This window comes from Hibiscus syriacus, unplaced genomic scaffold, assembly GCF_006381635.1.
Source record: "Hibiscus syriacus cultivar Baekdansim isolate YM2019G1 unplaced genomic scaffold, ASM638163v2 tig00111084_pilon, whole genome shotgun sequence".
NCBI classification, from domain to species: Eukaryota; Viridiplantae; Streptophyta; class Magnoliopsida; order Malvales; family Malvaceae; genus Hibiscus; species Hibiscus syriacus.
The window spans coordinates 508225-532331 of record NW_024062975.1 but is presented as its reverse complement, the minus strand read 5'-3'; the positions used below and the strand labels follow the sequence as shown (position 1 = coordinate 532331).

Here is a 24107-nt window from a genome sequence, read left to right as displayed (position 1 = left end):
TTCCTGGCAGTAATGAGCCGCCTTGCATCGGCGGCAGGGCCTTCGCAGGCCATGCTATGGCTCCTCCGCGGCTGCGACCGGACCAAACGATTCCGTTTAATGCGGCAGCCTAATCTCAGATGAATCCGTACATGTTGCAGCTGGCAACTGATTAGTACTTGGTTGGTTTAGCTGTTAGTAATACGATGATGAAATTAAATAATGGGAACCTTCCTGTATCCCGATTAATGTTCTCTCTTTTCTCTGTTTTCACAATATATTCTTTGTTTAGTTTAAATTTTCGATATATATGTAAAGCATTTACTAAACGGAAGTCAATTTTCATTTTTTTTTAAATAATCATTTTTTAAACAGATCTTAATCTAAAACTAAGCAAATGCTACAAATTGGATATAATTTTCTTTTTCTGGCTTGAGTTCCGACTGATTGAAGCAATGGCAACTAAAAATAAGATCGACGATACGTGGAATTGGATGAGATTGATTCGGTGTAAATTATAAGTTTAGTATCTAAACTATTACTTTTAGTTCATTTTAGTATCTAATTTGTTTCCTTTTAAAATCATATTTAATATTTAGTTTTTGTTTCATTTTAGTATCCGTTAAAATCTTAACATTAAGTTTTTTTTTAAAAAATGAAATTTTAAGTATTAAAACGGGTCAAAATTAATAGTTTAGATACTAAATACGTTAAATTTTTAACGTCGGATATTAAAATTAAATAAAAATTAAATGTTAAATATAATTTTTAAAAAATTAAAAATTTAAATGCAAATAGTTTAAAAAATAAAAGTAGTAATTTGACTCAGAGGTTAAGGGTCTGACTTTTGACTAAGCCGTGGGTTTGAAGGTTGAAATGTGGAGGAACTACTAAGCTTTTCGCGGCTTCAATCACCAGCAGTCATAGAAAGTGACTGATTTGGACAATTTACGTTTATATTATTGCCAAAACAATTTGGATCGCGACTATGCTTTAATGAATCAAATGTCTCTCAACCTCGACTATATGATAAAAAGGCAAAACCGGACTCATTGTGATTCAGTAAAGGAACAAAGGTGAATGTAGCTTGAGCCATACAGCCCAGGTCGTATTAACTTGGAGCTGCTTCTTGGAAAGGCCTATTTTCCCAATTTACACTCATTTTCCTTATTGTTGAATTCCCATATTTTCTAATGCATCCCATTCTTTTGCTTTGAATCCTATGAGCCATATTATAAACATGGTTTCCTGGATTCTTGACACCTACAGCAGTGGAAGCTCCAGAGGTTTTAGACATAGATAATCGATTCACTTGGGTAGCAGTGTTTTCTCTCTTCAACTAAAATCTAAAGTCAAGTTGTTGGTAAAAAGATTTCGGTCTAAACACACTAACCCACCCCATGTTGAACAATTTTGTGATTTGGACCCGGTCCCGGCTTCTATTTCCATTGTTGAACTCTTTCCTCCTTTTCCCTACCCGATTCAAAACTTGGGTTTAATGTGAAAGCTTAATGCAGAAAACACGTTTCATCCAATATTCCCAACCTTGAACAGATTCCGCGGGCCATCCAAACCAAGTTGGTGTTTACCGTTTAGGTCTAATTTCCTTCTTTAAAACCATGGTGCAGCTTCTTGGAAATCCAGTAAAAAGACCAGAGTAAGCGTGTTTCCACCAGTCCGGGAACGTTAAAGCTTCATAAGAAAAAGCAAAGCCGACCACGAAAATGGAGGACCCCAAGTCTGTCATAAACACATATAAATAAGCGTAGCTTGCAGTTCTAATCACCTTCAATTTCAGAACTACATCGATCTTTATTAGTTACCATATTTGCTAGCCAGCTTTGTATCATATACATTAAAATGAGGAACCTGCACCATTTCCTTGTGACTGCAGCTGTGGTCTTCCTTGTAAGCAACCACCCATACGTGGCTTGGGGCCGGATTCTAAACAAGGATGATCTTGTGCTGCAGTCTGTGCAGAAGGGCGTACATACCCCTCCATCTGAACACAATGGCTGCACCCACATTTCCGGCCACACCGGACCGCCTTGCATCGACCAGAGGGCTTTTGCCAGCCATGTTATGTCTCCTCCGGTGCTACAACCGGACCAAATGGTTCCATTTCATGCCAAATAAATTCTTCTAATGATATACTGATACTTTTGGTGTCTCTTTTGGTGTCCCTCTAGTAATATACTGATACTTGGATCATATTATTTAATTTATTTAATATTTTTTCGTTAATATTTCTATTGTTACTTTTACTGTTAACTTTAATTAATCACTAGTATCCGATCTATTGACTGAATAATTCAGTTCAGGTACTGCAGAGGCGAGGGTGATCCTCCCAATCCAGTTTGTTCTATTCGCAAACGCCAGGATTTGAACCCATGACCTTGCTTAAGAGACCTAATGCCTCATCCCACTAGACCAACTGGTTGTTGGGATACCCGAGATTCTCTAAGACGTAGTCAGTGAAAGCTAATCCATTGTATATGATAATGGTGAACATTCAAGACATACAAGAAAAAATAACTTTATTTTTTTTCCAAAAAAGAAAGTATTACAATCTGAATTTAAAATGTCTATCAAAGCTATATTTATAACCTAATTAAACTGAAAAATTACTTCATACGCATTTACCATATGTACAAGAATTATTCCACACACGTACATAAAATTATTCGCATAGCTCTAAGTTTGTTTCGCTTCTTTGGGTAGAGAAGGACGTATTCAAATTAATGGGGCGGACACTTGGCTGGTGTGGGGATGAACCCTATCTGGTTGCAGCCAATGGCTGGTGCCGATGAATGATCTTGAGGAATCACCCGAGCCGCTGCAAATTGACAAGCAACAACCAAGAGCAAAGCAACAATGAACACTTTGTTACAGCGGTGGGTTATTATGTTTATGGAAAGGTAGGCCATTTTTGTTGATTTAGGTTCAGGGATGAAGATGTTTAAGAATCGTTTTGCTTTCTCAAGGTTTAAATGAGAATGGGGTTCGTTTAAATAGAGCAAATTAGCTTTGCCTCAATTAACGGCCATGGTTATTCAAACGAAGTCGCCATGCAACTTACTGAAGTAAAGGTAGCAGAGTGATTCCTCAAGATCATTCATCGCCCAATTACGCATACATGACCCAAACTAGGCCCAATATTGCAAGACGAATCCATGCTTACAAACAGGCCAGGACCTAGTTAATCGCCCAAAGAACCAACCCAAAATGGACCAACCCAGCAATTAGGGTTTAATTCATCACCCCGGCCGCCAGAGATCCAGTCGTTGGATCTGCCCTTGATCCAACGACCCAGATGGAAGGGATCTTAAGGTTTCATCATAACCCTAGAACTCTGTGCCGGCGCCGCCTAGCCTGTTGCCACTGCCACTCCTACCATTGTCGTCGTCCACCGCCATCACCTCAATCAGCCATCAACACATATTAGTCAATCAAAAGACGTAAAAAATCAATAAAACTTTTTTATAATTTTTTATTCCATGTAAAACAAGAACACAATCCCAATATGAGATTTTATTTTTTTGGATAATTATCCCAATATGAGATTTGAAACTGACACTAAGGGCAATTACATCCCATCTCATCGGCAGCACAATGACAGTGGAATGATAACATGCAACACCCGATTCATATAAAAGGGGAGGCTTGGGGTTATTTTTCGGGGTTAGACTTTTCGAAAAGAAACAAAAGAGGAGAGAGAGAAAAATGATCCGAAACAAAAAAAAGGAGCGAAAAGCGAAGGGATCTTATCCATTAACCATTGGAGAAGCGTCGACCTCAATGAGATCCGGAACATCGGTGATTTTGGGGTTCCGAAAAGTTAGGAGCCTTTTAATTTTAATTTTTATAGCCATGCATATTTTTACTCTTGTAAATAGGTGTGTTAATGTTTGATTTCATTGATTTTAGACTTGTTAAGGTTTTTTAAAATGAGTCTTACTTTTTATTTTTGTCAAAAGGTTTGTGAGTTCCTTCTCACACAAATCACGTGGATTTGCATGCTATAAGCTCTATACCTGAGCTTTGTTCCGCTAAGTGGGAGTGAGTTGTTAGTGCCTTCGTGAGTAGCCCTCCGCACATGTTAGTGAATCACTCCCAAAATATATGTCCTTATGATCTTTGTGAGCAACCCTCCGTGTAGATATAAGGAATGTACTTTCTCAAATTGAATTCAATCCATTTAAGTCTATAATAGACGAGGATTGAGGGTTTGGTAGCCCTGTTAAAGATTAGTTGTTTGTTAGTCTTAGATCAGTTTATATACAGTTATTATGGACAAAACTCTCGAGATAATGTTCTCAAATTTTTTATTTCACGATATAACGTACTCCCAAGATTAATTGCTCAAATAGGACGAATTGCACAGTGTTGGTCGTAGGTCGCCATGCCTTCCGGGCGACCTACGGCGTGGCAGCTTCCCAGCATAGGTCGCCATGCCCTCCGGGCGACCTTGTAGGTCGCCATGCACGCTGGGCGACCTTGTCCTGCGCCCTCCTCCCCGCTGCATGCTCGCATGCTCCTCACTCCATGCAGGCGACCTCTTCCGACGTGCATGGCGACCTCTTCCGACGTGCATGGCGCATGCAAAGCTTCATCCTCTCACCACAGCTCGTAGCAAAGCTTCATCCTCTTGTCACATCTCGTATAGAACACTTTTGTCGTGATTTCATTGCTGCATGCATGAGGGAGACAGGGGTGAGGGAGGCAGAGCCACCTTTGTCGTGATTTCAGCAGAATCACGGAGGAGTTCGAGCCGCTTGCATGGCGACCTACAAGGTCGCACCGAGTGTATGGCGACCTATGATCTCGTTTGGCTTGCATGGCGACCAATCCATGCACTGTATAATTCACACCATTTGAACAATTATTTCTTGGACAGCATTATCACGTGAATTGTTTTTTTTTTCACAGCAATATCTCGTGAGTTTTGCCGTTATTCTGTTTGTAATTAATTACTTTATAGAGTAGCATTATAAATGTGTAATTACACTTGTACAGAAATATATGATGAATATACAATTTATTAAATCTTAACATGGTATCAGTTAGTTTTGGGTTTTTTCTCTTGGGCCTGTGCCTTTCTTTCACGTTTTTGGGCTGCTCTGGTTTTTTAATCCCTAATTGCTAGGCAGCATAAATTAATATAATTAAATAATCGTATAAAATATTATATATGAAAATATATGTATGTATAAATAATTTAACGAAAAATCATATAAAATATTTAAGATAATATTTGAAAAATAAAAGAGATAATATTTAAAAGTCGAATAAACTTTAAAGATGTAATGACCTCCTTATAGCTTAACCAGTAATTAGTGTATTAGGTAAGAATCTGGAGACCAACACAATATAGAATGTTATTAATGATTCATAATTGTAATTATATAAGTACATGTTCTGATTGTTACATTCATGCCTTTGTTTAGTTTATAAATGGCAGTGAAACAAAAAGAACATAAAAACAAACTGATAAAAATAAATAAATTCACTGGCACGTGAATAACGAATTGAGATGTAAATGAGAAGAGACAGATCGCGAGCTACTTCAGATCGATTCGGTCAAGACTCGATATATACTCAGATCGAATGAACTCGACTCGAGCTCGACTCGAATTCTTAACGAGCTGAAACAAACTACTTGATACTCGACTCGAAAAACTCGTGAGAAGCTCGAAAATATAATATATTAAAATTTTATTTTTTAAATAAATTATTAATAGTATTAACATTTATGTGTTGATTTTTTTGAAAAATTACAGTAATATTTTCATGTATTTAAGGTTCATGTTCGAGTTTGAGTTTGAGGCTTCAATCTAGTTAAGTTTAAGATTTTTTTTTTCATTTCGAGCCTTTTCGAGCTGCTCACGAGTTTCGGTTCAAGATTTCGAGTTCGAGTCGAATTTAAAAATTTTAAGCTCGCGAGTTTTCGAGTCGAGTTGAACTCCATTTCAGAGTTTTCGAGTTGAGTCAAACTCAGCAATAGTCAAACTCGACCCGACTAGTTTACACCCTAATTTACACCCTACACTGTCCTGAATCCTGACAGGGAATCCACCTTTCATTTTCGATGTCAGAAAAACAATAAACGACGGCTGGAACCCATCCTCCATCGCCGGCACCGCCTTGAACCGCCTTAGAACGCCAGCCACCACCCTTTTCATCTGCAGAAACGCCATCTCCCTCCCCAGACAAATCCTGGGTCCCGCCTGGAACACCGGATAAGTGTAATGATCTCCCAACAAAGCTCCATTTCCCTTCCTCGTCTCTCTGCAACCATCGCTCCGGATTGAACTCCGCCCAATCAGATCCCCATATCATCTCCATCCTCCCCATCGCGTAAGGATGATACGTCACCACTGACCCTTTCTTCACCACAGTTCCGTCCGGCAAAACATCGTCGTCCACAGCCCTCTTTCCGTCCACCGGAACCGGAGGGTACAGTCTCATGGTCTCGCAGAGACAAGCATGTGTGTAAACCATGTCTTTAACTTCCTCAAACACCGGCATATCGGATTTCCCTTTGATTTCTTTGAGAATCTCTTTTTCAACTTCAGGGTTCTGGGATAATAACCAGAAAAACCATGTCAGGGCCGCCGACGTCGTGTCACGGCCGGCGAGTATGAAGCTGATGACAATATCCGTAGCGAAATTCTCGTCCGTGTGGCCCGAACACAAAAACCTCGATAAAAGATCAACAGATTCCAAAGACGATTTATCGGCCAGTTCCTGTTTCTTTTCCCTTACAATCTTCATCGCGAAGTCACGGACTCGAGCGACCGCAATCCTCAGTCTTTTCTCCGATCCCACCTCGAAAAACCGCTTGATTTTCCAAGATAAACTAGAAAGAGCGCGGAACCTTCTGCTACTGATATTAGTAGCATCTTCAAACGCTTCGGCAAACTCCGCCGACGGTAACGATGGAGAAAGACATGCTGGGTCAAACCCGAAAGCGATTTTGCAAACGTTGTCAAAAGCGAATCTCTGAAGAATCTCTTGCAAGTCAAGCACGGTCTTATCAACAGTAGCATCAGAAAACATCGGAATCAGACGGTCGTTAAGTTCTGTATCAACAACGGTTTGAATGAATTTACGAAGAGACTTGGTGTTGAACTCGTGGCTTGCAACTTGTCTCTGAAACTTCCAGGACTCACCGTCGACGTTGAAGATTCCGTTGCCGAGAAAATCGAAGAGACCGCTGTAAGAGACGGGGCCTTTCTGGTAGTTGGAGAAGCGAGTCTTGAGCATGTGCTTGACATTAGCGGGATTCGCCGTGAAAATATGACGGCGACCAAATAAAAGGTTGAAGGTGAAAGTTCCAGAGGGAGAGCTCTGGAGGATTTGCGTAGTCCATTGCACCCGATCTTCTCGATGGGATTTGACGACCAAGGAAGAACCGATTACTGGATAAGATTTTGGGAAAATTGAAGGTGGAGTTGTTTTTCTGGATTTCGATGATTTAGTGATGATCTTGAAGATAAAAACTGGGAAAATGACGATAAACAATAAAGTAAGTAGCTGAATCAACATCTTTGTTTGATATGATTCTCAAAATGATATGTTTTATTTATAGCCCGAAATTTTTAATTCGTGTTTAAATTAATTAATTTTAAATATGTTATTATATGAAGATTTTATCAAACAAATAATTAGCACTATCAAATTATGTACATGATTGCCTGCACGCAAAAAGTAAGAACGTACAGGATCTGAAAAGCCTTTATGAAGGTGAGAAGAATAAATCAATTTTGTAACCAGCTTTGTTTTGTTCATACCAACGTGCATGATCTGGAAAGCCTTTATGTTTTGAATAAAATTTCGTCACGAATAATGTACGGCTGGGATTTGTATATATTATATCCTACATATATGGAATTAGAGTGCACAACAACTACATGGTCTTCAAATGTTGACCGTAAGTCCCTGTAGGGTGACGAACAACCTTACGCCGCTAAACACAAGTGTCAACAAACAAAGAACAAAATCAAGGCGGTCAACGGATGATACAACGAGTCGAGTAGAGTTTGAGTATTGTTAAAATTGACTTGATTGAAAAATTTTAAAATAGGACTTGATTCAACTTAAAAGCTCTTGAGTATATATATTCTTGCTACACTCAAACATGAAAACGTGAACCAGAACTCGTAAAAGTTTGAAATAACTTGAAATTAAAAAAAATCTTTAACTTAGTTCAATTGAAACCTCAAATTCAAAACTCGAACCTTAAATATATGAAAACCTTATATTATATTTTTTTAAAACCAACATATAAATGTCAATATTATTAATATTTTTTAAAAATAATCTTAATATATTATATTTTCAAGGTGCTTGCGGGCTTTTCGAGTCAAGTATCAAGTAGTTTGTTTTAACTCTTTAAGAATCTGAGTCGAGTATTTATTGAGCTTTGATCGAGTCGATCTCGAGTAGCTCACGAATTGTCTCATCTCATTTACAGCCCTATGCATGGTACTTGAACCCGACAAGTTCCAACCTGACTCGACCATGTCAGATTTTTAATAAAAATTGGGGCCGGGTCAGGTTTTTTAGAGGTTATATTCGTATCGGATTCGGGTTCAGGTTTAGAGTGAAAATATCCAACTCGACCTGAAAAAAAATTGTAAATTTACCTTATATAATTAGATATAATTACAATAATATCTCTTTATATATCATTTCTTTAATTAAATTCCTATTTTTATTGAAAAAAATAATATTTTTAATAAATATATTATTTTGCGTCGGTTGAGTCAAATTTAGATTTTATCTTGAAAAGACAGGTCGAATTCAAATCGAATAAATAATATATATTTTTCGAATTAAATTCAAATTAAATGAATAATATATGATTTTCGAATCGAGTTGGATGTACATAAAACTCGAGACATACCCATCCCTGGACCCCATGTGCGGAAGTGCATGAAGAGGCAAAATCAAACACTCCTTCCGAGATTTTCTTGATATGGTAAAAGTACAAACTTTTTACGATTGCACTTTGATACAAAATGAGAAAAGAGATGTGTATGAGAGAGCAAACTATGTATTAGACATCGATATATATATATATATAGCAATTATAGGATGGCACCAAGTGAATGGACAAAAAATATCCTTCAACTATTTATATTTTATATTGGGATTTTATCAATTTACAATTAAACTTAAAAAATGGTAGAAGAAAACAAAAACAAAAGGATCACCTCAGTTTACAACTTAACCACACAAGTGTTGCAAAAAAAATTACCCCAAATATACAAAGTGTCAACCAGTAAAAAAGCAAGAATCCCCAACAAGACACAAGGAAGAAACAAGAGGCATTTTTTACTGTTTTATTCCCATATCTGATCACCCTGAGCTGCTGCCTTGTATGCAAACTCATGCATTTCTGCTTGTGGCTAGTTACCCTCAATCTGGGATGCATCTGAAATACGGTAAAAAAAATATTCAACTACGAAGTTTAGGGTTAAAATGCATACCTTTTGCAATGGAACACAGTACACACAGAGCTCATAGAACAGACGAGTTCAGGGTCTTTAACCCAATTTCCTTCACTTCTCGTAATAGAAGAAGGATCTCTTGAATTAAAACCAGCCCCTCTTTTCCGTTCTTAATATAATTAAATGAACGATGAAGAAAACTACAGTCTGCCTCTAGTGCTTCCAACCTCTCATGGAGCTCTGCAATTTCAATTTCAAGATCTTCCAACCCATTTCCTATACAATCTTCACCATCAGAAACCGTTTCACCATTTTCCTTGCTGACCACTTCATCTTTTCTTGTTGAAGTACTTGAACTCTCTCGAGAAGGACCGGTTCGATTAGCCTTCGACGAAGCATTATGCTCTTGTTTATGATCCTTTTCGTCGTCGGAGTGTTCGCTATTCGAATTTTCTTGTGGAGCCCCATACTGAGCAAGCCTGCTAAGTTTCTTCTCCAACTTTTGCAACAACTGAGAGATGAACGACTTCTCGTCTTTGATTTCCGACCATGCGGTTATGACTACAGGTTGATCGTCGACTACGCAAGCCTCGGGGAATTCTGGTTCTATGGTATTACTCTTCATATCATTTTGCTCGGAACATGTGGTTGTATGCACCGTAGGAACATGTGGTTCGGCCTCCTCAGGTATTTCATGAGGGAAGTTCAATCTGTAATAATCAAGCTCTGCTTCAAGATCTTGTAATTCTTTCTCCTTATCGGTAAGAAGATCGTTAGCTTTCTCCAAGGCATCACTGTCGTATTCGGCTTGTTGTTCCATCATCCTCAGGTACTGCAGGGCCTCCATGCGGAGAGACGCTTTCTCTTCTTGCAACCTTGTGATCATGGCCATTGCCTGATTTGCAGCAATTGCTGAAGCATTTCTTTCTTCGTCTAATTCCTTGGATAATGCATCTATGTACTCCCGGGCATCCTCAACTTGTCGATTAAGCGTATCGACTAGACTTTCACCTTCAATGACTCTGCTTTCATCGAAAGGTTCGAGGCCGGGGGATTCACTTATTGCCTCGATGAATAGGTTCTGAAGATTACGAACCTCAACAGAAATGGAATCAGTTCTCAGCAATTGAACTGCACGATCTTGTAACTCAGGACTTAAATAGTTCAACGATAATGGATTCCCTTCTCCCGAAGAATTCTGCGCCGGCAATGACTTAAGATCTTCATTAACCACATTATTTTCAGCAGCAAATTCTGATGCACTTTTCTCTTCACCACTGACAGGCAGCATCGGGACCAAACTCGGATCCCCGTCAGTTGATTTCACGGTGGTAGCATCATCTACAACTTGATCATTTTCGAGACCAGTTCGCGTTTCATTGCTTATCAGCTTCGAGATTTCACCGTTCTTGCTGAGAGAAATATGTTCAATTTTAGTTGCTGGTGATGACTTACGATCTCCATTAGCACCATTAGTGCAAGCTAGCATACATTTGCTAACAAACTCGGGCGCAGTTCGGTCTCTATCAGTTGAATTTAGCCTTGATGTATCATTCACAACTCGACCAGTTTCGAAACGAGCTCCGGTCGATGTGTTCATCACCTTCATGGTTTCATTGTTGTTATTGACAGAAATATTCTCAGTTTTACTTGATGCAGAATCACCTGCCATTTCCCGATTTTAAAGTCATAATAACATAAGACCTACAAAAACACACAGAAAAAGAAAGAAAGGAAGAGAGCTTACAATTATCTGAATTTTTTTCAAGAGGAACAATCTTAGCTTTAACCGAATTCGATGTATCAACCAGAGAAACAAAATCAGGCAGTGATGAGGAATTGAAGCTTGGTTCCATAAGGCCAGATGAAGCATCAAGTGAAATAAGCTCAGGCAGTCCATTTGAATTTGCCTTCTCTTTATTCTCTCTCTCTGGAGCTAAACAGCTGACATTAACACCCCGAGATTCAATAGCATTGAGCTGTCTTTTAGGCTCTTTCTCATTTAAATCACAAACTTTTCTGTTGCCATCGTGATTATCTGCGGACCGAAACCTGGATTTCGATTTGGAAGTGATCTTCAGCTCAGTGTCTCCTACATGAGATGCTGCAGAAGCACAACACTTATTGCTCATCTTCTTCAATTCACTAGGACTTAAGGTACATGGAAATGGAATGTTCCGATTGGCATCAGCCATGCCATGGGAACCTGCTCTTGAAACCCAAGGTTTACCGCAGCATAGGCACAACCTTATGCCTTGATTGAGAACCGAGCTTCGGGAACCGCAATTCCCCTCATACCCCAATTTTCCTGCAAAGAGTCTCTGCATATCCGAGTTCGATTCGATTCCCTCGAAGCGTGACGAGAGACAATCGTCACACATACCGCGGCCATCGACAAGCTTATCATGGATGTTGCAGGAAAGCAAGAACGAAAGCTTCGATCTATGGTTGCGGCAAAACAGAGTCCTGTAATATCCATCTTTTACCTTGCCGAAAACATGATCGAGCCGCGAGCATATAATGCAAGGAATTTGCAGCTCGCAGTGTCGTGCAAAACTGGTGAGCATGTAAGAAAAGGCAGCATCAACGAACAGAAGAAAGATGAGAATCCATTCACAAGCAGCATAATTCAGGACCCTTATAAACCGCTTCAAATTCCTATGTAATCCGGGAAATGATGAAGCACCGGTTGCAGTCATTTTCCAGAAAAGAAAACCTATCGAGATAAATGCAGAATAAAATGCATAAGATACTAAAAAAAATACATCAAACACAAAGAATATCCAATTAAATTGGAATCAAATTCCTAAGATCTAACCTATAATCAATGTAATAGAAAGAACCCTACATGAATGACAGAACCCAATCCTGGGAATCTATTGACACAGACATTATAATACCTCGAAAACCATGCATGTTTTGATTAAAAGATGAAGAACACCTTACCTGAATTTTTCAACGACGATGATCTATGTTATTGAGATTCGGGATCACAGTGTCAGACATATACATATATATGTATGTTAATATATATATCCGACACAGGTAATCTGTGATTGTTATTATATTTAGAAAAACGTTACCATATCACTGTATCAGAATGAGATTATACAAAAAATCCAACTCAGAGATGATTAACAACGAAGAAGAAGGAAAAAAAGGAAATGGAAAGTACTTATGTCCGGGAAAAAATGATTGACCGCTGAAACCAACTGTTATGATTTGCCTAGGTTCCAAATTAAGAAAAGCTTTAATCTTACATTCTGATTTCATACTTTAATTATATTTAAGCCTTCACCACGTCATCGTATATTAAGATGGATAGAAGGAGAGCGGGCGAAAGACGACCCTTTAAAATTTTTAAATTATCATATATTTTAAATATTTTTATTGTTGATTTATTCTCATCCGTGAACTTTTATAAATTCATCTTTTAAAGTTAAAAATTTTACTCCCTTAAGATAAAATCATACATATGTATGAAATATGTCATAAAATTTCACTCCCTTCGCCCAAACTTTTAGATTATAAATTCGATTTATCTCGAAGTACAAAATAAAGACTTAATTAAAATAATAATAGAGACATGCGATATTATAACAATTATCCACTCATTTATTTTAAAAATTACACTATTATTTTTTGGTCGAGTCTGAGATTTTTTATTTTCCACTTGAATCCGACTAATTCCGACCTCATTCTTTTATAGAATTGGACCTAACTTGACTCAAATTTAATTTTCTAAAAATAATTCCAACCCTGTTTAATGAGATCATATCAAAATCTATTAATTTCTGATTAAATTGTATCCCTATTACGTTGTAAATGACGAATAAATTGCTTGAGCTATATATATATATATATATATATATGTCACATCAATAATCCAGGGGCCCGCGTATTATGCGGCAAACCGAAAGAGAAGCAGTGAAGCGAAAATCAATATAAAAGAGGGTGGGATGACCTAAATACCCTCATAAAATAAGCTAAACCCTACTTCACTTGCCTGCTAAAAGAAATCAATCAAATCCCCAAAAGTCCCCTCTGCCCGGTTTTCCCCTTTTAACCCTAAACCCCCCGCCAACTCTCTCTCTTTCAAATTCCTTCTCAATTTACATGCCCCCAATTCCCCTGCCACTTCCTTTCATTCTCTATCTCTTCTTCTTCTCCTCTTCTGGTTTACTCTTAATTGACCTATTGAAACTTTTTCAACTTTTTTTCGTGGTTTTAACTTCTTCTTTTTTGCAGGTTCTCTTGAGAGTTATCTTCCGGTGAGTGTTTTTCTTTGTTGAAAACCAGAGACTTCTAATACTGAAATCCCAATGCTGCTTTCTTTTTTTCTTTTATAATTTGTTTTGGGCACTTTGAAAGCATTGGAAATTTGAACTCTGTTTCTCTTTTCTTTTGTTTATAACCTTTATTTGATGTGAAGTGTGTTGTTGTTCGTGAGGGCCCCACGTTTGGGTTTTTGTTGTGTTTGATAAAAGACCAAACCGAAAGCAATTTGCTTTCTTTTTGTTCTTTTATTTGTTTGCCCATAAAAAATTACATTTCTGTTTCTCTTATGTCGTTTTCTTTCTACTTTATCAATGAGTTTTTTTGAAAGAAAAATCTTGTCAATTGGGGCATCTTGCAATGAATTTCGAGGGACAAAATTAGCTGTAGGTTGAATCTGTTGTGATTTTCAATAGAATAGGTACTTGATTTTTCCATGAAGTTTCATTAAAGAGCAATTTAATGTGTTTGTAAATGTTGTTATTTGTATTGATTCTACAGCCTCTGGGTTCCCATAAATTTATGGCTTTATATCATGTTTAGATCGAAACACTAATGCTAGTTCCCTTTTTCAGTAAAATAATTGTTTACTTGCTAATATTATTACATCAACAGGTTCTGTTTGAGACCAAACCAGTGTCAGAATAGAGCTTCCACTCTGGTTGTTGGTTGCTGATTTGCTAAGAATTTTAAAGGGTGGGGTATCGGATCCTTAACTTATGGCGAACCGCGACTTGTTGATCGGAAAAAATCAAGATTTTTCGTTGCGGCAGAATCAGTATGTGGAAATAGGGCGTAATGCTAACTTTGTTCATAGTCGTAATCATGATTTAGTACGTGCAGAGCAGATCCATGATGTTGATTTGGAAATTAGACCAACTCATGATCATGATCATAAGATAGAAACTTCTCAGACACACACGGATGATGTAGCTCTATCCCATGATAATGCTCATATTTTTTTTGAGAATGGGTTCGATGTGGATCAGATTGACTACCCTGGTGCGGAGGAAGATCATGCTGGTGTTGAGAAACATGATGATCAATTTGCTGATGTCGTTGAGCATCATGAATTTGGTTTGCATGATGGTACTGAGTTGACCCTTGTGAAGAGCCAGGATCTTTCGGATATGCTGCTAAATCAGGAAATGAGTATGGAACCATTATCATACGTCTTTTCTCAACCAGTGCATGGGATAGTTGATGCTCCCGTGCTTCAGCAACGAATGTCAGTTATGGTGGCGAACCATGAATTGATTGTTGGCAAAGAGTTCCGTGATGTCCACAGCTGTAGGAGAGCCCTAAGAGATGCAGCTATTGCTCTTCACTTTGAAATGCAAACGATAAAGTCCGACAAGACTCGTTTTACTGCCAAGTGTGCAAGTGAGGGGTGCCCTTGGAGAATACATGCAGCAAAACTTCCCGGTGTTCCTACTTTCACAATTAGAACCATCCATAATGAACATACTTGTGCAGGGATTACTCATCTTGGTCATCAACAAGCTTCGGTTCAGTGGGTTGCAGATGTTGTCGCAGAAAGCATCAAGGAAAATCCTCATTATAAACCGAAGGAGATATTGGAAGAGATTCACCGTGTTCACGGAATTGCTTTATCATACAAACAAGCATGGAGGGGCAAGGAACGCATAATGGCCACTGTGCGTGGCAATTTCGAGGAAGATTATCGCCTCCTCCCGCAATATTGTGATATGATCAAAAGAACAAATCCTGGAAGCATTGCGACGGTTTACGCGGATCCGGTTGATAACTGTTTTCAATTCCTTTTCGTTTCATTTCAAGCATCCATTTATGGTTTTCTGAATGCATGCCGACCTCTTATTGGACTCGATAAGACTATATTGAAAAGCAAGTACACGGGGAGCTTACTTTTTGCCTTTGGTTTCGATGGAGATGGTGCTGTATTCCCTCTTGCATTCGGGGTGGTCAACGAGGAAAATGATGCCAATTGGATGAGGTTCCTAGCTGAGTTGCACCATCTGTTTGAGATTAATGCAGAGAACATGCCAAGGCTTACCATCTTGTCTGATAGACAACAGGGTGTTGTAGATGCTGTGGAAGCAAACTTCCCAGCAGCATTTCATGGGTTCAGCATGCATCATCTCGTTGAAAGTTTCCAGAAGGAGTTCAACAGTTCTTTGCTTACCAACCTTTTCTGGGAGGCTGCTTATGCTCTCACTTGCATTGATTTCGAAAAAAGACTCATTGAGATTCAAGCAATGTCACCAGAAGCGGCTGCTTGGATTCAAAATGTTCCTCCTCGTTTTTGGGCAACAGCGTATTTCGAAGGGACAAGGATGGGACTCCTGTCAGCCAACATATTGGAAAGTTTAAGTGCTTGGATAGCAGAAGCCTCTAGCCTTCCAATAATTCAAATGATGGAGTGCATCCGTCGGCAACTCATGACTTGTTTCAACGAGCGACGCGAGACTAGCATGCAGTGGGCAAGTGATCTCATTCCTCCTGCAGAAAGGCTTGTATCGGAAGCCTATGAGCAGGCATGTACTTACCAAGTGTTCAAAGCAAATGAATCTGAATTCGAGGTTCATTCCCCCGGTGAAGGTGCATCTGTAGTAGATATTAGAACCCGAAGCTGTTATTGTCGTGGATGGGATCTGACTGGACTCCCTTGTGCTCATGCCATTGCAGCTCTCCTATCTTGTAGACAAAATATGCGCAAGTTTACAGAAAGTTGTTTCACAGTGGCAAATTACCGTAAGGCGTACTCGCAGACAATACACCCTGTTCCTGATAAAGCCCTTTGGGAAGAGATGCCTGAACAGTTTCGAAATGGAAATAACTATGCCGATGTCATTATAAAACCACCCAAGTTGCTTGAGCAGCCAGTGAGACCTAAAAAGAGGAGAGCCCTTACCGGGAATGTCGGTCGGGCGAAAAGGATGGTGCATTGCAGTCGCTGCAATCAAACTGGACATTTCAGAACTACTTGTACAGCACCTATATAGAAACTCATTTTTCAAGTTCTTTTTACTGTGCAAAAGAGATCAAATAGTTTTTTAGTTTTAATTTTTTTTTAGAGCTGCTATTGCCAGCTCTACTTTAGGAAAGCACAGATAGATAAAAAGTCCATGTTTATAGATACATTTGTTCTTTATTAAGAAGGAATAGTTCTTTATATGGTTTTTATTATCTCACGACTTCTGGATTGAATACGTAAATATGAATGACTGAATGTGTTATACAATATTTAAATCTATCATGTCAGTCTTGTCGTTACTGATTTAACGACGGGTAATTTGATTGAAATCAAAATGGAAGTTTAGCTACCGACAATTTTTATCTAGGGATCAGAATAGAATCGAGTTCATTGTTTAGTGACCAATAGTGTAGTTTACGGATGCATGCATGCAATTGCAACACCTAGGGGCTGGTAATACACATCCTCCATTTTCAGTCCCAAAAATAATACATTAAAGCTTCAATGGATCGTATTGAGCGAAATTATCTACCGTAATATAAATAGAAAAAGGAAGTTGAGAATACGGGAGATGAATGCCTTTAGGGCGAAGCAAGAAATCATCAGATTATTACATGTGTCAGTGCTTGATCTTCACCATCTAAATGAACACATATAAAGGATTAAAATTTGCAGCTTCAACCTAGAGTAATGGCAATTTTGTTTCTCGCATCGGGGTTCTCTTCAAACCCCGAAGAAAATTCTGGTTTTTGTCATGCACAAAACATGCATAAAGGTAAATTCTCATTCAAAAGATTAATGCATCTATGAATATATATGTATGTATGTATGTATGTATGTGTGAATGTTTTATTCCATAGCTTTTTGCGTTTGTGTTGTTCAGATCATGAAAATCATAGCAGCCCACCCACTTTCACACAGATCATGATTGCCACTTCCATCGGCATCATCATTGCAGTAGCGTTGAAGTTTCATCTTCGGAAGCTAAGGGATCAAAAGATCATCCCGAAGCTACGATCGCGGGACAAAGGCGGCCGTCACATCGATAAGGTCGAACGCTTCCCTCACTACGTAGGTAAATAATTTCTTTGTCTATTTATATGAACCTCTATGGATCATTCATCACATTTTTGTTTCATGCATCTCGAGTCCCGAACCTTGATTTTGTTTAATATTTCAGCCAGGCAGATGGGATTCAATGATAGAAGAGAATGCCCTTTGCTCTGCAAGTTGGCAGCGGAATACATCAGGAAATTAGAAGGTTGTGAGGAGGATATATATACATTCTTCTCCAGCGAACTCGATGTCAATTCGCTTTTCGTTAAGCTTGTGGAGGAATTCGAGAGATGCATTCTTAGTTATTTTGCATTCCATTGGGGGCATGCAGATCTTATGATTGCCCAGGTAATGATCAAGATCAATACATGATGTGTTTTTCTAAATTGTAAATGTGGGAACAAGTAGGAAAAATTAATTGCTTTCTGATTCATTGTTTCAGGTATTAAGTTCTGATGCTGAACCCAAGAGAAAGCTCAAGCAGATTTTCATGGCAGCAACTAGGTTGGACATTAAATTATTACTTTACCTATTCATTGCTGGCAGGGAGAATAAATCATGCCTTTTTTAATATAGGGAACAGAGATTTGAGAGGGTGACAAAGAATCTGAAAGTGGCAAGAGTTTTCACTACATTGGTGGAAGAAATGAAAGCAATGGGGCTTACGTCGACCGACGACTCTCAATGTACGGAAGTGATGGCTCCGGTGGCTCATAGCGATAGAAGTCCGGTGTTGCTTCTCATGGGAGGTGGGATGGGAGCTGGGAAGAGCACTGTGCTTAAAGACATCCTCAAAGAGTAAGCCCTTTGCCATGTATTTCTGTCAAGTAGATGTTCATAATTTCGTATGAAATGAAGTGGGAAATATGACCGGGACCAGGGTTTTAAAAAATGGTCCGCGATCGTGATTTCGTCCGCGATATAGCGGTTTCGCCGCCGTCCGAGTTACCCGCGACGGCTGCAATCACGGTAAACCCGAAATAACCGAAAACACGACCGCGACCGCGATTTGAAACCCTGACCGGGACTAAATTGTATGAGCAGACCGTTCTGGGCAGGAGCAGCAGGGAATGCGGTCGTGATCGAAGCCGATGCATTCAAAGAATCAGATGTTATCTACAGAGCCCTCAGCAAACGAGGTCATTCGGACATGGTCCATACAGCTGAATTGGTAGGATCCAATATCGGCACTAGCATTTTTTTTTATCGAATTGTTTTAATGATTTATCAGCACTATCCGAACAGGTGCACCAATCATCTACAGATGCAGCATCATCCCTTCTAGTGACTGCGCTCAATGAAGGGCGCGATGTGATCATGGATGGAACATTGTCCTGGATACCATTCGTTTTGCAGACAATAACCATGGCCCGATGTGTTCATCGTCGCAGATATCGCATGGGTGCCGGTTACAAGAAAAACACTGATGGGACCATAATCGAGAACTATTGGGAACAACTCGAAGAAGAACAAGTTCTGGAAGGAGGCAAAAGGAGGAAACCATACAGAATAGAGCTGGTTGGAGTTGTTTGTGAAGCTTATTTAGCAGTTATTAGAGGCATAAGGTACGACACACGGTGGTCGAAAACATTTTCCCCCCTTTCACAATGAGATATACTGATTCCGTAATCAAATCCGATATATACATACAGGAGAGCTATAATGTGTAGACGAGCCGTAAGGGTGCATTCACAATTGAAATCCCACAAGAGATTCGCAAATGCATTTCCAACATATTGCCAATTGGTTGACAATGCTAGACTATATAGCACCAATGCCTTGGAAGGTCCACCTAAGGTGAATTCACTTATATCACACTCAATTTTTTCCTTAGGCACTTAAGAATGTGGAGACATTGACTTCAACAATGACCGTGAAGTTGATAGGATGGAAAGACAAAGACAGGACGTTGCTAGTCGATCCCGACGAGATCGGCTGCCTAAAGAGGATAGGCAGGCTGAAGGAAAACGCGGATTCAATATACGAACTTTACAGGTATCCTAACCCGGCTTGTCAAACCGGTTCGATTTGGAAAGACATTGTACTATCACCCTCAAGATTAAACATTCAGCTGGAGCTGAAGTATACCATCCAGAGAGTGGAAATGACGACTAATGCGAATTTAAACTAATGAATGCGTGTAAACTCACAGGAATTGCAGGCTCAAGATTATGTCAAAAATCTCATACCTTTTGCTACATAAGTTGTATGACCAAGAGATGTTTGCCTTGGATGAAAGATGTAAATTTACTGTTACAAGCTTAGCCAAGTTTAGACTATGAAACTTCCCATTGACTGTTTCAAATAATCTGTGCTAGAATCAGTAGGTGTGGCTTATTGGGAACCCTGGAAGGAATTTATAAATTTTACGAGATAAGACAAGAGCAATCAGAGCTGTACTTTGGAGATAAATCTTTCCCAAGTTCACGGTTCAGTTTTATGCAGACTAATTGAAACTTAAGATGGAGCCAAATACGAATTCTGGATTTTGGAACTATTTATGGTTGATTCATGGATAAAAAGATAACTGGAAATATAGAATGCGAGAATCAAGAGAATTCTCATAATACAATCAACTGAAAATTATATCTAAATCTGTTCCCAACAATCCTCAACGAAATCAGAAACTTACTAAAAAACTATAGGAAGGAAATAAAGAAGGGTTTAAAAAGGAAAAGATTACGATCCCATGTTCAACTGCACTAATTTACAACACCTCCCCTACCGACTCCAATCTCATTTCTTTCCCCTAGCCGACGGAGCTCTCCCCGGAGTGGCTTTCTTCGCCGGTGACTTAATGCTCTTTGGCTTTACACTCTTCGCCTGAGATTTTTTAGATGCGGCGGCCTTCTTCCCTGGAGACGTCCTTGTTGAAGTTCTAGAAGCTTTGGCTGGCTTCTTCGCAGGCTTGGGCTTAGACTTGCTCGCAGCTTTCGGCTTCGCTGCCGCTGCGGCCTTTGTCTTTGTGGTAGTAGATTTAGCCTTAGCGGGAGCCTTCGGTTTAGCCGCCACTTTGGACTTCGGCTTCGAAGCAGCTTTTGTCTTTGCTGGAGCTTTAGAAGCTGGTTTAGCACTCTTCGCGGACTTCGCAGGAGGTTTCGACTTGGCCTTAATGGCTGCCGGCTTCTTCTTCGCCGGAGCAGAAGCAGTTGTCTCCGTCTTCGAAGGCCTCGCCGACGGAAGCTTAAATGAACTTTTAACCTTAACCAATTTCCCTGCAGCAACTAGCTTCTTCAAATGGAAGAGCAAAAGCTTCCTGAAATTTCCAGGAAGATTCTTCTGTTTCTCTTCAATGAATTTAGTAATAGCGTACTGACTTGAACCGGTCCTCTCTTTCAAACTAACGATCGCATCTTTGATCATCTGCATCAAATCAAATCAAATCAAATCAATCAGATATCAACACACGAACAGATCTCAAACAACAAGCAACACGAGATCAAACAAACAATAAACAAAGCTTTTCAAATTCGAATCACGCAAATACCTCTTCATAAGAAGGATGAGCAGCAGGAGCTCGAGGCTTCTTAGAAGCTGGTGCCTTCTTGGCTTTAGGCTCTTTGGCTTTCTTTGCCTTGCCCGGTTTCGATTTCGTATCAGCTGGCTTGTCTTCCGCTGGTTCGGCAGCGACCTCAACCACGACAGTTGCATCTTCTTCAGTGGCCATCGAAGCAGTAAGGACGCGTAATTAGGGTTTCGAAGAATGGGAAATTTCTTTGGATCTAATCTCTATGGACCTGAAATTCCGTGTTGTGAGGAATGTAACGGAAATGAAGGGGTTTAAATAGTCAGGTGTGAGGGAGACGGTATCCGTAAGGTGAAATATGATTGGTTGCAACAACTAGCACGCGGATCACAATCTTTCGCAGAATTTAAATAAAAGCCGTTGGATTAACGCCTTTATCCACGGTTGAAGACATGAAGAATTGAAGGAAAGGGGAAGAAATTGATGTTTTGAGTAGTTGATGTGTGTTTTTGGTATCAATTGATTTTAGCATAACTTGAGCTATAGTTGATGGAATTTTATGAGGTTTTTACCATTATGTAGGTTATTCTATAAGCTTTCTAATGAATATATTTTTTTAATATTTTGAGTAATTATTTTGGAAAAATTTTAATTTTGAATCTAAATTGGTCAAAATTACAGTTTACGACAATATTATTGTAGTTCTGGACGATTTCAGGAGGATGTTCAATATGAATCCAAATTTTTTCCATCACATTTGAAAATAGATTAACTAAGGAGTCTGACGCCTCAAGAATCTCGAAAATCGGATCAGAGTTTGGTAGAAAAATATTGATTGGAATGATGTCGAACTTGAACATGTCCTATTGATGTTCATGTGTGTCACAACTTACTACACATGTAACCTAATCCATAGAATAAATTTGAAGGATGAAATAAAAAAAAGCCGTGTAATACTCCATGAATACACTATACATGTTAATCACGAACATAAAATGAATCAAATCGAATCAAAATTGTCAATGATTAATGCATAAACATGCTAAATCATGTTTATTCCAACTTGGGAAACATTTGCTTTGCATAGTCCATTGATGTAGTTTAGCATCTTGTTCCTTGCATCCAAGTTTTCGTATAACTAAAAATTAGTGATATCAAATCATCATATTACATGATTATCAAGCCAAAATGGCATGTTGGGGATAAATTGTTTGACTTAGTATGTCATCCATTCTTTGGTTGTAACATGGCGTCATATCAAATCAAAATGGCCTCTAAGAATGTTTCATTAAGCATGACATATATCTCAACTAATTTATATACGATTCTCAATCCTTATATGCTCTGTATGACATGGGATGCAAATACGCGACAATAGCATAGATTGTACGTCGAAACTTTTTAAAGAAACATATACACTGTTGTCGGTCAAATCGATTGTTATGTTAGTGTCATTACAAGATACATATGCTTTTAGTATATCATAAGAGGCCTTCAAATAGGATGACAAGCTATCCGGAGTATCCTCTAGAATAGAAGAGGGGTCTTCTTTTGAAGGACCTTCTGTTTTAGGACCCAGCTTGTGCCCAAAATATAAGGCTTCACACGTTTTTAGAAGTTTACCAAACCTTTCTCAGTAGGTTATATGGGATCAAATTATAATTCCTCAAAGGGAAAACCCCAAAAATGACGATGACTCCATTTAGGTGTACATGAGGAATCAAGTCTGGCTTGAAGTACGTGAAACAAGTTGTGCTCGAGCTTTTTTCGAACGTCCTCGAAGCATTGAAATCGAAAACTTTGTGACGAGTGATCTTTAAATCATCACAATCGAAACTTTCTCTCGATACATTTCCATCATCTTGTAGGTTGGAAGGCCTCCTCTTCTTCTTCGTTATCAATTAAAAACAAGTCTGGAGAAGAAAATCTCGTAAGAAAATTGTCAACAAAATACTACAATAGATCGGAAGTCCAAATATATGGATTAAAAAACATGTATCAAGTCCAAAATACTTGCCGAGAAGCGCACTAATGCGACCCAAACCACAGGGCCAACAAAATGGTCATCTTGTCAGGCTACAACAAACGAATCATCTCATCATACAATGGTTGAGTGTTTCATTCGACGTATAGGTGGCGGTTGCGCCTCTTATTTGTTATCCTATTGTTGAGTGGCATCCAAGTGACTGTGTGTTTCGTCAATTTGGTTTCACACAATTCGTTCTTGAAGCACCTGTAAATCTTGACAATATGCATAGAATTGATAGACGATGCAAACAAGGTGTTAATTGGGTGGTGAAGCACAGAGACTAGATAGCGATGTGGGAGAATCGATATCAATGAATTCCCGCTCGACAGTATATTTTGAAAATTGGTTTCCCAATTTCACATAATTATATTTCATGGTTCAATGAGAATAGGAAACAATTCATACTTTCTGAGTAAGCATGAGGTTGTGATATTCATCGTCGTCAAGAAAAACGTTCATCGACATAATATCATTGTTCCCGAACTAATCGTGGATGAAGAGTAGATGCTTCTGGCTCGTCTTCAGCAGCACCACGATATAGCTATCATGCTAATGATAAAAGCAAGCTCTCATATTTCTATTGAAGTGTTGATTTCCACTATATTATCACAATATGACTACAACATCTCCTACAGAAAAACGTGAAAGGCAAAACAGAATGTCATTATAAAACTTCACGGCGAGTAGGATTCTTCTAACAATGAACTACTAATTTAGTTTAACGTACTGCAAAAACTCAAACTTTGGACAATAGTTGAGTGGTATAAGATAAATGCCAATCCTATCGTATTTTTTGGACTTACTCACAGTGCATTAATGCGATGAAATACTACAAACCGGTGGTCTAAATTGATGGTACATTCTTGCGTGAAAAATAAAAGCAAGTTTTAT

At 38.8% G+C, this 24107-nt stretch overlaps 5 protein-coding genes and 1 pseudogene across 5 annotated transcripts; 3 read left to right on the top strand and 3 right to left on the bottom strand.

Moving 5' to 3' along the window:
- Window positions 1-5931: 5931 nt before the first annotated feature.
- LOC120152080 lies at window positions 5932-7527 on the bottom strand (annotated as a pseudogene).
- A 1977-nt stretch (window positions 7528-9504) lies between these two features.
- On the bottom strand, window positions 9505-12138 carry LOC120152039 (myosin-binding protein 1-like). Its single transcript, XM_039164336.1, has 2 exons — window positions 11182-12138; window positions 9505-11099 (listed from the first exon to the last, which is right to left on the bottom strand). The coding sequence occupies exons 1-2, from the start codon at window positions 12131-12133 to the stop codon at window positions 9505-9507; spliced, it is 2547 nt and encodes an 848-aa protein (XP_039020267.1). The 5' UTR covers window positions 12134-12138.
- Window positions 12139-13637: 1499 nt separating this feature from the next.
- LOC120152038 lies at window positions 13638-14913 on the top strand. The gene is made up of 3 exons (XM_039164335.1): window positions 13638-13705; window positions 14325-14844; window positions 14898-14913. Exons 2-3 carry the CDS (start codon window positions 14429-14431, stop codon window positions 14911-14913), a joined length of 432 nt encoding a protein of 143 aa, XP_039020266.1. The 5' UTR covers window positions 13638-13705; window positions 14325-14428.
- LOC120152079 lies at window positions 14867-16766 on the top strand. The gene has a single exon (XM_039164373.1). The coding sequence runs from the start codon at window positions 14936-14938 to the stop codon at window positions 16691-16693; it is 1758 nt and encodes a 585-aa protein (XP_039020304.1). The 5' UTR covers window positions 14867-14935; the 3' UTR covers window positions 16694-16766.
- Window positions 16767-17355: 589 nt separating this feature from the next.
- On the top strand, window positions 17356-19878 carry LOC120152037. Its single transcript, XM_039164334.1, has 9 exons — window positions 17356-17440; window positions 17549-17740; window positions 17846-18069; window positions 18164-18225; window positions 18298-18519; window positions 18766-18892; window positions 18967-19286; window positions 19374-19518; window positions 19601-19878. The coding sequence occupies exons 1-9, from the start codon at window positions 17356-17358 to the stop codon at window positions 19850-19852; spliced, it is 1629 nt and encodes a 542-aa protein (XP_039020265.1). The 3' UTR covers window positions 19853-19878.
- A 409-nt stretch (window positions 19879-20287) lies between these two features.
- On the bottom strand, window positions 20288-21483 carry LOC120152051 (histone H1-like). The gene is made up of 2 exons (XM_039164348.1): window positions 21209-21483; window positions 20288-21084 (listed from the first exon to the last, which is right to left on the bottom strand). Exons 1-2 carry the CDS (start codon window positions 21386-21388, stop codon window positions 20458-20460), a joined length of 807 nt encoding a protein of 268 aa, XP_039020279.1. The 5' UTR covers window positions 21389-21483; the 3' UTR covers window positions 20288-20457.
- Between the last annotated feature and the right edge of the window lie 2624 nt (window positions 21484-24107).